This window comes from Botryllus schlosseri, chromosome 7 (assembly GCF_051294905.1).
Source record: "Botryllus schlosseri isolate E-star chromosome 7, Bs_hap1, whole genome shotgun sequence".
In the NCBI taxonomy this organism is placed as follows: Eukaryota; Metazoa; Chordata; class Ascidiacea; order Stolidobranchia; family Styelidae; genus Botryllus; species Botryllus schlosseri.
Window position 1 is genome coordinate 29,504,226 of NC_137242.1, and position 17,320 is coordinate 29,521,545.

General features: G+C 40.0%; 1 protein-coding gene across 1 annotated transcript; it reads left to right on the top strand.

Moving 5' to 3' along the window:
• The first annotated feature begins 1,034 nt into the window (after positions 1-1,034).
• Positions 1,035-8,983, top strand: LOC145443122 (rhomboid-related protein 2-like). Its single transcript, XM_080321117.1, has 9 exons — positions 1,035-1,150; positions 1,214-1,237; positions 1,987-2,142; positions 2,935-3,123; positions 4,068-4,210; positions 6,032-6,144; positions 6,949-7,049; positions 7,667-7,727; positions 8,557-8,983. The coding sequence occupies exons 1-9, from the start codon at positions 1,112-1,114 to the stop codon at positions 8,811-8,813; spliced, it is 1,083 nt and encodes a 360-aa protein (XP_080177243.1). The 5' UTR covers positions 1,035-1,111; the 3' UTR covers positions 8,814-8,983.
• Positions 8,984-17,320: the final 8,337 nt, after the last annotated feature.

Here is a 17,320-nt window from a genome sequence, read left to right on the forward strand (position 1 = left end):
TAGCATATCATAGCAGGATGTGAATTGTCGATTCCAGGTTAGCGTTCCAGTTTTAGGTATTTGGATAAGGAGTGATCTAATATTCCATACCAAACCTTTATTTGTGTTTTTTATCCTTACGGGAGGGTCGGTCTACTTTGTGCGAGTCGACAATGCCGGTAATGTACACATGGAAAGGGTTATTGTGTTTTTATCCTGGATGTTTTTGCATCATATACACCGACCCATGCTGTCCATGCACACGATCTGTGCATGAGCCGCAGGACAAGGAAGTTGAATAAATGACCTTTTAAGGCTTTCTAAGTCTTGTACCACCCCTCCATGCTATCTTAGTAATGCTGAGCGATAAGCGGGGAAGTCAGGGATCCCAGTGTTGCTAATTTAGTCTTTGGTCTGACGTGGCCGGGTATTGAATTTAACCCCCGACCTACCGATCAAGAAACCGAACGCTTCACCATTGCGCCATATCGTGTCATGCACATAGTACAATGTACAGTGTACAGTACAGTCATTGATCTGCAGAGGTGGTCAGACTCATCGACAAAGGTACTTACGTAGAAGTAGAACTAACAACGTTGAAATTCTGCTCAAGTACGCGTGGAAGTAACGGTTTTTGGGACTTCTCCAAACTACTTCAAGTAGAAGTAGAATATCCGTGCTTCGAATACTACTCACGTGAGTACGTAGTTTTGGAAAGGTCACCAATACGCTCTGAGTGTTCGAATAATGAAAGGGTTTCAGGTATAATCAAGTTAGTTGCCGGCATTGATGCTACTCAAGTAGGAAATCGAATGTCTTGAGTAAAATTTCACGTCACTACTTGTATTTGAGCTTGAGTAGCTTTGTTGACTAATTTGACCTCTTCTCGGGACTAGTGATTGTGAATGGGTGCAACTTTATTATAGCCTGCATAGCCGACATGCGCAAAGTAGACGGACCTTTTCGCTTGTACCTCGACTGTGTGACTTTGTAGCCTAATACACCCCCATTTTATCGGTATGTTTGATGAGGAACTGATATGACCACGAAATGAAGCTTATTGTTATTGTATCTACAGGAGTTGTATGCTTTATATAATTTGTATAATCGAGAAGTATTTGTAGCGTACAGCATGCAGCGTGTGGATGTGGAGACAGTCACGGAACATCAGGTGAAATCAATGAAGTACGCGTAATGCCATGCCTATTAACCGTTCGGTATATTTTTGTTGCAGGACATCTCTGGGATATTTGATCAGGTCAGCGGTTAGCTCTTGAATAATTTAATGTACCTTGTCCTGCAAGCACCTAATCGAGTAACCGAACGCTAGTAATTTTAATGGATCGATCATGCGTTTGAGTACAGTCTACTCTAATCCGTTATTGCCAAGTCGAATTGATCAGTCAATGCGACATGGACGTCGGTCTTTACTATTATATTCAATTTTCTGATCCTACTTTGTACAATTGAAGAATATATTGATATTGAAATAAACCCGAATATATTCGGCTGACACTCGTCAGGGGTAATCGCCAGCAACTCGTAGAAAATTGGAATGAACATTTTATATCAGCAATCGTATCACAAAATATGACGTTACCGGCATGAAATGTCGAATAATCGGGGTGAAGAGAACACTTAAGCTGAAGTACTAATTTTCAATGGCACTCAACCAACAAACCAGGTTGGCGTGTGTTGACAAAAGTCGACTCCAAAGCACAAAAATGAAAGTCTAAACGGCCTCTCCCTACGACGCGAAATCAGTCGTCTCGGTCATTTTTCGCACAGACAAATACATTTCTTGTAATCTCGTAATATTGCGAAAGAGGTTCTGCAAGACTGCTCTCGGTCGATAGCTATTATCTATTTAATCGTATCAGGTCAGGTCAAGCGTAACCGTAAAATACCCGGTACTTTTTCCATTCCTTACTCAATGTCAACCCTTCGCTATCCCATGGGACTATTCGGAAGTTGCGTGACGTTTAATGCGTTGATATTTTACCGCAGTATGCAGGGAGCGATGGGAGAATCGCAGTGTCATCGTTCGCCGACATCGTCGAAAAATACAGAACCACACTTTCAGAGAACACCATCGCGAAGTTATTGTTATATGCGGACAAAAACAGAGACGGTTACATCACGAAGGAGGAATTGAGTAGATTGGTAAGGAAAATCACTAACACTAGAGTTTAGTATTTTGTGTGGTCTTGGGTACCAGTCCAATCTCTAGAGGGCTTCTTGGAGGTACAGAACTTCAATATACAATTGAATCATACATTGAACTTCAATCTCCATCACGCATTCGAGACCAAATAATGAAGTTCACACATTTTGAAGTAGCCTACGCTGTTACCCCGAGATGGTCAGTAACGAAGTACTTGTAAGTATTCCGAGTAATCACGTTGCTTTTTTGTACTTGCATCACTAGCTCAAGTGATTGTACTTTTACTATTTCCACTTCTCCTTGAACAGTCTTGTAAGCAAAACTCCATACTTTTTCGCATCTGAGTTTTGTAAAAGAAGAAAATAGTACTTGGGATAATTTAACACGACTTATACGGTCGCAATTATTGCAAACCGCGTGACATAACCACTGTATCACGGTATCCGAATATATTTTAAAACATTTTACGTAATTGTAGTGCCGTTATAGTCACGTTTAAGAAGTCGCAAAGATACAAATTGCAATTTCGTAGTGGCCCCTTACCCTAATTGCTTTAGCGACTTTTTCGGCCAAATCTACGTTTTATCACTTTTTCATTGATTACTTTGAAACCTTCCATTTTTAATTCCACTTGAACTAGGTTTGGCATATATCCGAGATTTCTACTTGTACTGTAAATTGATTACAAATAGAAGTAGCTAATTCTACCGGAGCATCAGCGCTGACTATTCTAACCACTACTGGGATGACCCAACGTTTCGGTAGGGAAAATCAGCTCTCCGTGTCTACAGCAATCCGAAAATGCGCGAGACGTAGCAAAAAAGACGGGAGTGTCCGTATCCGAGCTGGGAACCTTCAACAAAGGCATTAAAGCAGTCGGTAACTTCGTATTGACGAACGAAGAGGACAAAAAAGTCTACTACCAGCATTATTCATGCCTGCCACCGCCGTTTTTTATGATTTTCGTCAGCATCGCTGAGGTAATGTAATTTATGTATCGAAACCACTCGAGAAATAAAGTGACACTTGATTGCAACATGACATTACAATTTGATTAAGAATCTAGGCTACTCCTTGAATTGGAAAATCAGTCATACACCTATCGCTTTGAAACCAATTCGGCAATCTTTCTGATATTTGGAAACAAGGTGTTTCGTTGCACATTCTAACTTTGGTGAAAATTAAACGTTTTTCTGACTTTCATGGGATTTAATGACTTTTTAAACTGACAGTTTTCAGTGAATTGGCTTTTTCTTGCTGCTCTTTATAGATTCTAATTACCCCAGAGTTCCAGATGAAGGGCATTTTCTTAACCCAACACGGGTTATTCTTAGGAAAAACTGCTCTTTTTTTATAATTCCAAAACTTGCAAATTTTTCACTTTGATTAATTCAAATTCGACTACGTCGCTGAGTGGTGAGTGTGGGTACTACTTTTGAAAATAACAACAAGCGTCAACGCAAAATGACGATAATATATATTTTTTCCTTGGCATAGCGCGTATTTCACTCAGTTGTTATAATAATTTCAGGTAGATTTAGTAGATCAATGTAAAAAAATACCCACTACTTTACAAAAGTCCTAATACAAAAACTAATAAGCTTCGCGTTAAAATCATAACCGCTCGAGTAAGTACTAAAATTATGGCAAAACCTGCTTGAGAACCGGGAAAAAGTAGACGTAATTCGTTACTGGCTACCTTCGATTATAAGGCGATGATAAATTGTATCGTCGAAAACACAGCGTGATTATTTAATATATACGCGATTATGTCTCGTTTGTAGTCAATACGCTTATATTATGATGTCTCAGTCCCCGAATCAGTTGATTAATATAGTTGGTACGTTTTGATTCTGACCGGTTTAAAATGATCTCCGTGCCGAAGACAATGTATTTGCTAAAAGTCCGATCTAATATCGTGCAGGTTGCAGTTTACATCTACTATGGAGTAACTCTAGGCGAGTGGATGACCTACCACTACGATCTTTTAAAAAGTCCACTTGTATTTGATCCGGAATACAGAAATCAAGCGTGGAGATTTGCGTCTTATATGCTCGTTCATGCCGGGTGAGTAAATTGATGCTATTTGCTCAGACTTGCCCAAACTAACAACCTATAGTTAGTTGGCGATCAACTATCAACAACTATTGGATTTTAGTAGTTATAGTTCAAGTTGAAAAAACAGTTAGTTACCGTACATCTAAAACACACGTGTCGTCGCGTGTCGTGAATCGTTATACCGGTGTTCCGTCATCACAACTAACAGTGGCATAGCCCGGGGTGAGTTTTGGGGTTCGACCCCACGCCCCCATCTTGAACTCGATACCCTGCCCATGCCCATTCTATCTCCAATATTTCTTATCTCAATTGCGATTCAGTATTTCGTCTTATCAGTGCTGATTTGTTTCGGAATTGAATCTAGTTAGTTGTGGATTTTTGAAGGTCGATATTCTAGTTTTAGTTCTATTTAGGTGTCCCGAAAATCCAGTAGTTTATACCAGTGCTCTTCAACCTTTTTCGACGTGGTACACCCTTTTGATGTTTGCTCGAAACTCGTACACCCCTGTTCATATAAAACACACAAGTCGGTAATGGGCCTTATTATCATAAGGATTAGCAAGCTATAGGAGCTTCTAAATACTAATTAGCGGACAAGATTACCGTACTATCTAATATGTCGATATAGAGCGTCCACATTCGCACGCTATGATAAGATTACAGCGAGCTCCGATGTACTGTCAATTCGCGAGTTCGAGATCTCCAGGTAATACGCAACGTATTCACTATTCGCCAACGCCCTGGCCCAGGCATTAGCGGTTGTCAATCACTACATTTCGCGAACAAATAAGTACACCGGCGGAGTATTTTCACGAATCAAAATTTCCAAGTCTGTTCTGCAATTCCGGCAACTTCAGATGATTCAGATATTTCCCATCTTTTGATATCTCGACCCTTGACACTCCTATTCTGATCTCTATGTTTTAGTAATAGCTCAAATCAAGTACAGGATTCGGAGCGAGAGTGGGCAAAGCTACCTGCTACAGAAGCGGTAATTCAGACCAGAGATGATAGCAGACACACCAGCCTACTGCGTATCAGGCCTGCCCCACACACAGTTGATAGTAGCACGCGGGCTGCAAGAGATGTCAGTAATCTCAGATCGTATGCCGCTATACACAGTCGATTGTCGCTAATTTGCATCACCAATAACAAAATACTAAATTGCAATAGTACGGCGAAATATTGGACATTAAGTCGGCATTTTAAAACAATAGGGTTTCGATTTCAACATGGAAGCTGTTTCGTCCCTGGCTGGCTACGTCACTTCATTTATGTGCATTGCGGTATTTATTAACGTCGGGTAGGAAAGGAAGTACCGATTCAAGAAGTCTGAGCTATAGCGGCGGTTTCCTCAAGAATCACTAAAAGACAAATCGCTAGCTGAACACATGCTTGTTAACCGCATCCTTTCCAATACCAAACGGAACCATTGGTCCATTGCCGACGGCTAAATGAATAGGAGAAATATTTGCTTATGACATCACAATCTAGCGGTGTACAGTATTACCCTTGAGATAAACATCGTCCCATATTGCTCATTAACCTGTGCGTTAACCTGTACTGACGCATAAACCTGACTTTGTGATAGCTAGTCATCGGCTCATTGTAATTCAGATCCGGTACACCCCTTTACACCCCATCCAAGTGGTACACCCTTTGCAAATTCTGGTACACCCAGGGTGTACGAAAACCCCGGTTGGAGAGCACTGGTTTATCCACTCTGGATTTACCGCATGACCTGTTTACAGCTGCACAGACGTTGCGTGTAATATTGCGAATGGCGCGCCAGCATTTAGATGTTGGTTGTTCACATTTTTGCTCTGGCAGGCTCGAACATGTCGGATTCAATGTACTTCTTCAACTCATTCTCGGAGTACCGTTGGAAATGGTGCACGGGCCCATCAGACTTGGAGCGATCTACATGGCTGGAGTAGTCGCCGGTAAGTATAAGTGTTGTTGATATCGCCTGATTAATTAACATAGGAATGTAGCTTTGCATCTATACCATAATAATTTATGCGACTATTATGTGCTCCGTTGGTGTCCGGAACATTCACAATAAATGAGTTTACGCCTATTGGTGGAATTACATTTCGTTTACCTATGAACAGCGACCAGGGGTAGTCGAAGCAGTCAGTAGTGCTACACAAGTAGAAGTAGAAGTAATGCTGTAACAAGTACAGGGTAATACAGTACAATTACAGTAGTGTTTTGCAACATATGCTAAAACTACTTAAAGTGCGCCAATGCACTTACAGAATCACTGTCGTTAGCAGACTCCTTGAACAACTAGAACAACTAGAAGCTGATTAGCAATCAAGCGCTGCAGTTTCACGATTTCTAGTCTTCTCGCCGTTCTATGGCGGCTGAGACGCCCACTGTTTGGCAGCTACTTTCAAACGGTTTGCGCGAAATCTTAATGGTGTTTTTGTGAGTTTCTTCTAGGCTCATTTATGTTTTCATCAAAATAATCTACAGAATGACACATTACAACGCAATATATTTTAGATTTTACCACATCTAGAAACATTTCCATCAATGTGAAATGCTATGAACACTTAACGCACATTGCCAATACCAATACCCACAAACCAGCATGTTCGCGTACATCCAACATAGTTATCTAATCTATGTTTCACAAATAAATTGACTTGGCAAGGTAAATAATAATAATAATTGATTCCGTTGCCTTTTGTATCATGTGTAATAAACATTTCCCCTGAGAGAAATCCTTTATCTTACAGGCTCGCTCGCTTCGTCTATTTTTGATCCGTGCACTGTGCTAGTGGGCGCCAGCGGAGGCGTGTACGCCATGTTTACTGCGCATCTCGCCAACGTGATACTGGTGAGTTAATCACTTGAACCTTTCGATGCAGACTTGCACAAACTACTTGATTTTAAAAATGCACGATTAGAACTAAAACTAGAACTTGAAAGAATCACTTTTTAGACCTGCAGCTAAAACTACAACTATAACGACTACTAAAAATCCGCAACCATCTAACTAAAACACAATCAACTAATAACTGATAATACGAATTACTGAATTGGAAATGAGCTACTAAATATTGGATACAAAATCGGCATTTCAAAAGGACGCTGTTTCGAGTTTGAAATGGACGTCTCCCGTCCCCCAAAACCCGCCCCTAGCTACGCCACTGTTGGTAGTGATGACTTTGAGCTATATAGAAATGGCCGCAAGAACATCGCACAACAGAACGTATGTATCATGATTCAAGCCAAACGACGACACATGCGTTGTCTCGTTCTTCGGCAGTCAATTATTTTTAAAATCCGCAATTAGACTTAGAACTGGAACTATACTCACATTCAAAATCCGCAACTAGAACTAGTTAAAAAATGCTGTAGTTAGTTGTCCGTTAACTAACTAGATTGCTAGTTTGCACAAATCTACTTCGATGAACCAAGCATGTCAAAGAAATATTAAATTTGTTTCTATAGAACGGCGATGTCATGCACAAAATCTCCAGCCTCGTGCGGACTGTGTTCGTGCTCTTCATACGTAAGTATCCCTACAATGCTGCAAGTATTAGTTTATTAATTTGTGTCCGGATTAGCTGTGTGATATGGATTTTGTCCTAGCATCACATCGCCTAATTGTTCAGGTCCATTGATCCTTAATGCTGATAAATCTAAACATATGCCATAAGATTACGAAATAGTGTGATCGAATCCAATCTCCTTAGCGCCATATTATCGCACCAGTTTATATTAAAATCACTACTGACTGCAATTCAATCCATAACGATCTTTCTAGAACGATATCTTGTTCACCAATTATCAGAGGATGTGTTCTGCAAGATACGGTAATCTACCTTATACTGTAAATCAGGGCTGGTCACTAACGAAGTACTGCATATACTTAGGGTTAGCCTATTTTAAGATTCCAAAAAGAGGACACTTTTTCAGGTTACAAAAAGAGACGTAAAATGGGAAATTTATACAGACACCGCTGATCGACCAGTGGGTTGACTAAAAAGTGATTCCACGAGCCAAGTAGTGGGAGATGATGTTTTAGAGATTCTTGCCAGTGGCAGTTAATGTTCAGCGGGAATTATAGTTTCGATAATCTTTTCCACTGTGGAATCCCTGAAACTTCGATTGGTCGTATCGCCACATACGAAACGTGTAGTACAAAGCGTCGCATGTTAATGGAAATGACATATCTGAATAGTTGTGATCGACAGAGTATTTTCACTAAGGTTATCGGAAAAAATATCATTTACAACTTGGTATATAACTGGCATTATATTCTTTGTGTCCGATAATTATCATCGATATGAGTGATTTATGTATAGTGGTTCGTAATAATGTACAATTCCTAATCTCAGTGTGCTTCGATTTCGGATACTCCATTTATAGAAGATTCGATTCCTCCGCGTCCGGCGCCAAAGTGTCGTTCGTGGCGCACGTTGCGGGCGCCCTGGCCGGTCTCAGCGTGGGTCTAATTGTGTTGAAAAATTTCAAGAAATCACTCACCGACAAAGTCGTGTTCTGGGTGGCAGTAGTGGCTTATATATGCTTGATGATATTTGCTATCTTGTGGAATATATTCTGGCCTGGGTACGAAAACTGTGGTTTTTGGTAACGAAATTTTTTAATATTATTTTTCACTTTATTTTTGTGTAGCAATATGTTTCGCTTTTCGCGCGTACTACAGTCATCATTTTGTTTAAATCATGGTACGGTCGTATTTTCCAAGTGACGCATATTTCCTTTCTGTATGTGCATTCATTAAATAGACATTTCATGCTGGTCTGTTCGGGTCTTTGATGGGTTGCGCAAACAGCAGAAAATATTATGGCCACAGTTGGGCAACGATAGAAAATTTTCAGATGCGCCAAATTAGATTAACATAGAATTACTGAATTCGCAAATGAAATTCAAATCGAGTTTATTCTCATGAGTATGAGAATGGCCGATGTCTGCACAACAAACTTGACTCGTGTGCATAATAACGTTCTCCTGTATCATTTTTCAGAAAAGTAGAAATTCTGTTAGAATTAAAATAAGAGCTTTTGTCAGTCTTATTAAAATAAATGAAGTATCTGATTATAACAAATTGCTTACGATTGAGTTAGTTAGTTCAGTACGACCGTCGACCAATGTCTGAGTGGTAATAGGCTAAAGATGAAGATGCATATAGCATAAAGCATATAGCATATAGCATATAGCATATAGCTTGTCAAATTATTATCGGTGTAACTCACCCGCTAAATTACAGCATAGAAGTCCTGACGTTAGTACAGCAATGTCAAGAAGTAACGCAAACATTTTTCGGTTCATCGTAGCATTTTGTAGATCGTCATTTGCCCAAGTCAACTCATATCATTTCGGAGAATGTGAAATGAAAATGACTCGACTCGAGTCGAGTCGAAACCATAAAAGCGGGAATGGTTTGTGATTCGAGACCTTGTGACTTGGTTACGACCTTGAGGATTTCCATGATGTGTAAAATCCACTAAGTCAGTTGTTTTCAGAGATGGTCATTAACAAGTGGGCCTACTTCTACTATTTTGGGGGCGTTTTTCCGTCATGTACTATACTTTAACTCCCACCTAACATTAATTTTGAAAACACTACTTACTCTTTATAACGTAAATTAAAAAAATTATTAAGATATTTTGTGATAAGCTCTTATCATGAGTGAAATAGCCCCTGAATCACGCCAATTAATTATTTTTTGGAGATTGTACTGATTTGTCCAGCGTCATTGGTGATGTTGCGTTAATGATGACGTTAAATCCTGCTGTTTCAAACGTAACCACTTCCGATTAACTGATAAAAGTACGCGACGCTTCGAGCAAAGCTACTTGAGTAGTTTTCAAACCTTCGCGCTTCACATATTATTGAAATTGCCACTATATTGGTAATTATGTGAAAATTCTACATGAGTCGTATCGCCAAATACATTGATCACCTCCGATTGTATCATTTTGGGCCGGATTGGACGCATGATCGACGCTGTATTTTTTTTTGATGTTTTTGCGGCATATTACACCGACTCATGATACACATGCACACGATCTGTAAATCTACGTTTCGAAGTACTTCAAGTAGAATTTCCCGAATTGTACTACTTTCATAAGCGGTTATGATTTTAGGCTATAGGGGGAGATGTGGTACCGATGGATCACTGGGACCGAAAATACTTGAAGAATTCTCCCTGATAATTCCATGATTACACTCCGTGAATTTGTCTACAGTTAGATGCTGACAGAATCTTTCCTCACATGCAAAAAAATTCGACCTCCGGGAGTTATGGAGTCTGTGACGAATGATTTACGTTTTAGGGGGTGTAAAGTAAATTTGGATCGACATTTTCATTTTTCTATATCACCTTCCAGACAAACAAACCCGCCATAATTTTTTATGTGAAATATAGGGCTTGTATCAGGGTATATAATGGCACATATTTTTTGAATCAATACCATCCTCGAGTGGACTATTTTTAAGTCAATTACAATATTTATGGGGTGGGGGACCTATGGTACCATAGCCAAATCAAGCAAAATAGATGGGCCAACTAATCACTTAACAACAGAAACTCGCCTAAATATATATAGGCTGTAAATCATAGGTACCTGTGGTGTTTTATCGCTATTACGAGTTATTTGAAAGTCAAAATGTCGATTTGCGGGTAATATGTATGCGGCATTAATTTTGTAAGTTTAGGCGTAAATCAAAACATGATTTTATGCCAACATATCAGTTGATATAATCTATTTTATTCTTGAAGGTCGCGACGAAACATTCTTCATTGGGTTGCTGTAGTTTAGCTTATAATACACAACGAAACAAGTTACCAAATTTGAGTTTATGAGCGTATGTCTCATAGGTCCCATGGTCGTGTGCCTTTGGACCCACCGGATGGGGACCGATGACACGTTCGAGCAACAAATTTTAAACGTTTATAAATATTTTTTGAAAAGGTGGATATTCATGTAAATGTCCGCGATAGGTAGAGCTTGTATCGAAGTGTTGAGACAGCAAAAGATCTGCTATTCTCGGCTGAAGATTTGAGGGCCAGAGATCATTTTGCAATTTTTGATCCATCGGTACCACATCTCCCCTACTTGACAGTTTTCTGATTTTTAGGAAAAACTAGGCCTAGAATACTTACCTTTTTACTTGTAAAATAGTATAATGTTTGAGTATAAATTCGCGGCGTTACTTCTACTCGAGTTCGGACATGAGTACGTGAATACTTCCACCACCTCTACTCGCATCAGCTGATATATCACTTCATGTTACGTAGCAAGTAGTTTGCACGAATCTATCACAGCGATGACTCTCCTCGGTTTTGCTTGTTGGTCACTGCCGCCAGACGTCGTGATTGAATAATTTTTTTAATCAATATGTGGCCTCACAACGATTCATCCATTTCAATCGTTTATTTATAGTGTCATCAATTCGAAACGCAACAACATTGCGACACAATAAAACCAACATTGCATCAATCACCAGTCACCTTATCCCCAAGATAACCATACAACATAAATAACAAATCATAAAACTGTGGATGGTGAACAATTGCTCGCGTGTGAGGGTAATAAAGCGACCCACAACAATATAATGAAGAGGTTGTCTCCCGCATAAAATCTGAACCGCCTATAGCAGTGGTTCCCAAACAGTGGGGAATTCCCCACTGGTGGGGAATTCATTGGTTTCCGATGGGGAATACACACATTTCTTTAACATTATATACAGGATGTAGGGATGGTGTGAACCTCTGAAAGGTTCAGGTTCGTGTGAACGCGAAACTTTTTGAAAGGTTCTGTGTGAACGCGAACGTGAACCTCGTGACGTCATGTGACGTCATATTGCCAATTCTAACCCTGCATTTCAGTGATGTGACAGCCTATATATACCCAGCGACATGGACCATATAATGCCGCAATGCTGAAGTAGGCTACATATTGACGTCTTAAACGCCGCCAAATGCATCATCAACTGGGACAATCAAATGATGTAATTATCCCATAAAATCAATACTATCCATCGCTTTGCCAGCAATTTCGACGACGACTTACAAGGAAATATAAGCTTACGCCTTAACGGTCTAGGCCAGTTGTTCTCAACCGCCGGTCCGCGGACCGGTGCCGGTCCGCCAGGTATATTCCAACTTTATACCTTCCATTCCAAAAAGCAATGTTCAAGGCTTGTCAATTAATAAAATAAATAAAACATCAAGTTTTAAACTGATTCAGAACTTCGTGAGGTAGCGCATTAGGTCTGGAAACATATTTGATTTGACCTGAGGTCCAAGTCGAGTCATTTGACGCCATGCGAGCGACAAGTACGATATGATGACTCGCTAAATCGCGCAATTTGTACGATCATTCGTTTTCTATTCATTCATTTCATTCATTTGCTGCAGGACCGTAACTGCAGCAGCCCAACCGCCCAATTGGAGGGGGCCGAGCGTGAATAGGTAGCCCAAAACTATTTGGTGAATGAACATAAATTGTACAGTTTTTTTGAAACTTGATCCAATGTGTTTTAATTATTTTCGCGCTTTATGCGATTTGGTGATACAAAATGTTTTGATTATCGAGTTCCATTCCCCCAAGAAACAAGCATGATTTATAAAAACAGGTATGCGACGAAGTAATTATTGCAACAGGCGCGCCCGAGTATATTTAATTACAATTAATTTAATTAATAATTACTTGCCCTAAATTTCCAGGACGACACTTCACTAAGATTTAGCGGAATATCTTGTAATTCTGAGAGGATGAAATACTAGTAGCGATAATATATATGCAACTACCAATATTATTGACCGATTCAGTAAAGAATTATATAAAATTTCCGCGTCTTGTGCGTTTAGGCTATATACTCTTTGCCTACACCAATTAGAATGAATGTGCTGATAAAAACATTCATGCAACTGTGGGGCCTGGGGGCCCAAGACCTAGGGTTTTTGGGAGGATGGGCTTACGAAGTGCTTTTTCGGCCCTGATTTTGTGAGGGGCCAAGTATAGCTGTTGTCAGGTGTTTTCGTGCCGCGCTTTGTTTTCGTAGTAGCCAGAATAACCTACGCCAGGTGGTTGAAAATGATCATGGTAGCACGCCAAGGTGCTTCACTCCGAAACGCAAATTGTTCTCTTGATATTGTCGAATAAAGGAATATCATTCGAGTTGGTGTGGTCTGTTAAATCCACGGCTTTCGGCGCAAAAGACTGTAAACGACTCTCGGTGGTAGCATACGTCTATCTGGGCAAGGCAATTTTACCTCGATTCGGCAGAGTAACTATCGTAAAACCACATGGATGACATCTTGAATATAACTAATTACGCTCAAAATCCTTAAAATGTCACCCTCTAGCTACGTATACTTGCAAAAATAGTTGCATAATTAACATTTTGATTGATTTCAATTTTTGAAAAGCCACCGGTCCGCCAAATACTTTTCGAAATTTTACCGGTCCGCGAGGTGAAAAAGGTTGAGAACCACTGGTCTAGGCCATACTGGAAAATGTATTCGGCGTCTGAGTATTGTTACGTTGATATTCACCAGAGTGTAAATCGGGTTTCTGCACTTACTACCGATATTACCCCATTAACAAGTTATACAGCAGTAGCTTACGCCCCAATCGCAAGGATTTGATTTTTTGATACAGCAACGCCTGCTAAATTTTTTACATCAGACAACGATATCAACTTCATTGTTTGGTTGAATAAGCATCATTCGCTAATCGCTGACTTCCTACATGTAGTGTATTTCGCTCTTGATGTTGTGTGATTGCGGGTCAAGCTCACGGCAGAGAGTCGGCAGAGAGCGAATGTTTGTAACGAAGCAAGTATAATTATTGACATTTTTGAGATTGTCAAGGGTCATGCTTGCTTAGTGTAGGGTTACCATACGTCCTCTTTTAAGAGGATTTGTCCTCTTTTTTGACTTTTTTGAAAGTGTCCTCAGAGGACGCCCTTTTGTCCTCTTTTTTGAGATTTTGTCCTCTTTTTTGAAAATTTAGGTCAGATTTAGAGCAATTTGCGAGTGATATGCCGTAAATTAGCACAGAAGTGACGCTTCGGCGGGTATTTCGGAGTGAAAAACGGGGAATTTAGCTCTGAGCGAAAAGATGACCTTTTTTTTAGTCATCCACCTAGAAATGTGGAGAGAAAATCGGTATTTTGAGCTCTGAGCGGGCCGGTTTTGCAAGTCTCAAATTTCTGAAAAAGTGTCCTCTTTTTAGATTTCCAAAATATGGTAAGCCTAGTTTAGTGTGGATATTTTTTATGCTGCCGCGCCATGCATATAGTCGCCCGCAGTTGAAATGCAATAAATTTCAACCAAACATGTTATCATGAACTGTAAATTGTAATATATGAAAAGCTTCACAGTGCAGAAGCTACCAAGGTTCATTTGTGAACGTGAACCTCGAAATTTCTGAGGTTCACGCACAGAACGCGAACGTGAACCTCACGTTCACACCATCCCTACAGGATTGTCTACATATTTTCGGACACTCCTGCGCGATTACAGTTACCAGTTACCAGCTCTGGAATTTATCTATCGAAAATTATAAATTGAAAGTGTCCTCGAAGGACGCCTAAATGTTCCTTTTTGGGGTATATGTCCCCTTTTCCGCTAAAAAAGATTGAAATGCCACGAAAAATTTGACTCCGACGCAGCGAACTTCAGCAGCGAACTTTCGTAAAGAATTGAGAACCGAGTCAAAGTGATGACTAGGCCGATTTTTTGACTCAAACAACGAAAAATTTTGACCTCTCGTATGAGAATTAGGTGTTGTCCCACAAAATCTTAGAATTGTACTACTTCTCTTCGTTTCTGACAGGAACTGTCCGCCATTACGAAGTAGTTAGGGGCCTGAGCTAACTTTATTGACTTGAAAACTGACACATTTTTACATAATTTTATTTGACTAAATCTGTACCTATAAAGAATTGCAGTAGTTACATCACGCAATGTGGAAGAACTAATTAAAATTTCTTGTAGTGCAACGAAAGATACTTTCCTACATTTTGTGTGTCTGTCCTTACTAAGTAGCTTGCCAAGAGTGGAGAATGAACGTTCAACAGTAGCAGTTGTTGGCAGGCAACACTGAAGTTGTGTGTACACTAGGGTTATGACCAAAAAAAAACTTTCGCCTGTAGCAGGAATTGATGAGCATTTTGGTATAAATTAGAAAAATTATAATCATTTTGTTCAAATCGAAAAAAATGTCCCGCACAAACCAACTTCAAATTTCGACACTGGTCCAAATATAGAAAAAATTTACAATTTAAAGGTATTCTTTGCTACAAATTTAATCTTCATATACATGTCCTTTTGTACTTCTGGTAAAGTTCATCCATCAATTTGACTTCTCATTCTGTTATTATGTTAGTGCCAGGGACATCTACAACGGAAATATCCGACTTCCAATGGGATTTTTAAGGCACTTTGTTGCTGCAGGACATTCGAGCACAAAAATAACAGCAAATAATCTTTGGTATACTCTAGAGCAGTGCTCTTCAACCGGGGTGGTCGTACACCCTAGGGTGTACCAGAATTTGCAAAGGGTGTACCACTCGGATGGGGTGTACAGGGGTGTACCAGATCCGAATTACAATGAGCCGATGGCTAGCTATCACAAAGGCAGGTTTATGGGTCAGTACAGGTTGACGCACAGGTTAATGAGCAATATGGTACGATGTTATCTCAAGTGTAATACTATAGAAATTAAACATGGAACGGCAACGACCGATTTTGCAGCTTCGTTCCGCTTCGCCAAGGCTGGAGTGGAGAATTGTTTTGCGTAAGCGACTGTAGGATCTCTGGCAATCCAAAAGCTATCTTCCCGAGCGCAGAAATTATAGAATCTGGTCTTGATCGAAAGCTACTGTTGCACCGATTCCGAAAATATAAATTAAAATATTGGTCAGGCACTGATCCACCTAGAATCCGTCCCCCAAGTCTGAAATAACGGCATTGTTCGAACAATCGGAGAGTCGCAGTGGGTGATTGTTATGGCCATTGTGTTGCGGTTACCCGATTGTTCTGAACAATGCCGATATTTCAGACTTGGAGGACAGATTCTAGGACCTACCAACCCGGGAGTTCCCCTGTAAGAAGTATGGCTCGTTGTGGTACGATGATATGTCACATCATAGTTCTATTCAACCAGAGCCGCCTGCGTCACCTCCTTTTCGAATTTTTCCATGTTATACGTGTCCCAAGCGAGGGTCATGTGAGTCATGCAGTTGAGGGATTGCGATTACGGGACAAGCAATTCAATTCAGGATAATATTGTTATTGTGAGGAACGATAACCATGAAGTGGATAAGGAATGGCAAAATAGAGTTCCTGGGTGATTCGATTGTGAATCGAGTATTATTCGAGCATCACTCATTCAGACATGGGGTGATTACTTCATGAATGAAATCGATTGCGATTACGGCTACTTCTTAATCACGCGATTACGATTACCATTACGATTAGAGCAAAATATGGAAATACTCGATTACAATTACGATTACATTGAAGAAGTAATCACGATTACTCACGATCGCAATTATTTTGCTTATTAAAATCTATCTTTGAAGAAATATTCGAACACAATATAACGAAACGATGAGAAGACCTCATGAGAGAAGAATTACAATTTTTATTTTGACGTCATTTGTGTGTTACGTCACAATATGACCATTGCTCGATTTTGCAGCTGACGATTTTCCGCACCTAACGACCCTTACCGAAACTTTCTGCACCGCACTGAATCGGCGTGAGGAATATCTGTCTGGCCATCAGAGGAAATGATGCGCACGTGAGAAACTGACAATTTTTGTTTGCGTGTCACGAAAGATTTTTTTTAGTTCAGTCTGCTACGGTTGTGGGACTCTAAAATATCTTTCAACTATAAAGCAGGCGGGGGTCACGAATCAATAACATGCAAAAAATTAATATCATTAACGGGTACGCCCGAATATGATAGGATTATTAATTACCTGTCCTAAATTTCGCAGTCACAACCCCTCTCTGCTCCACCGGTAAATCTGACCACGCGGTATGTGAGAAGATAAAAAATGAATAGCAATATATTCATTTACCTATGTTGTACCAGACGCTGCCAATCATTTTCTTTT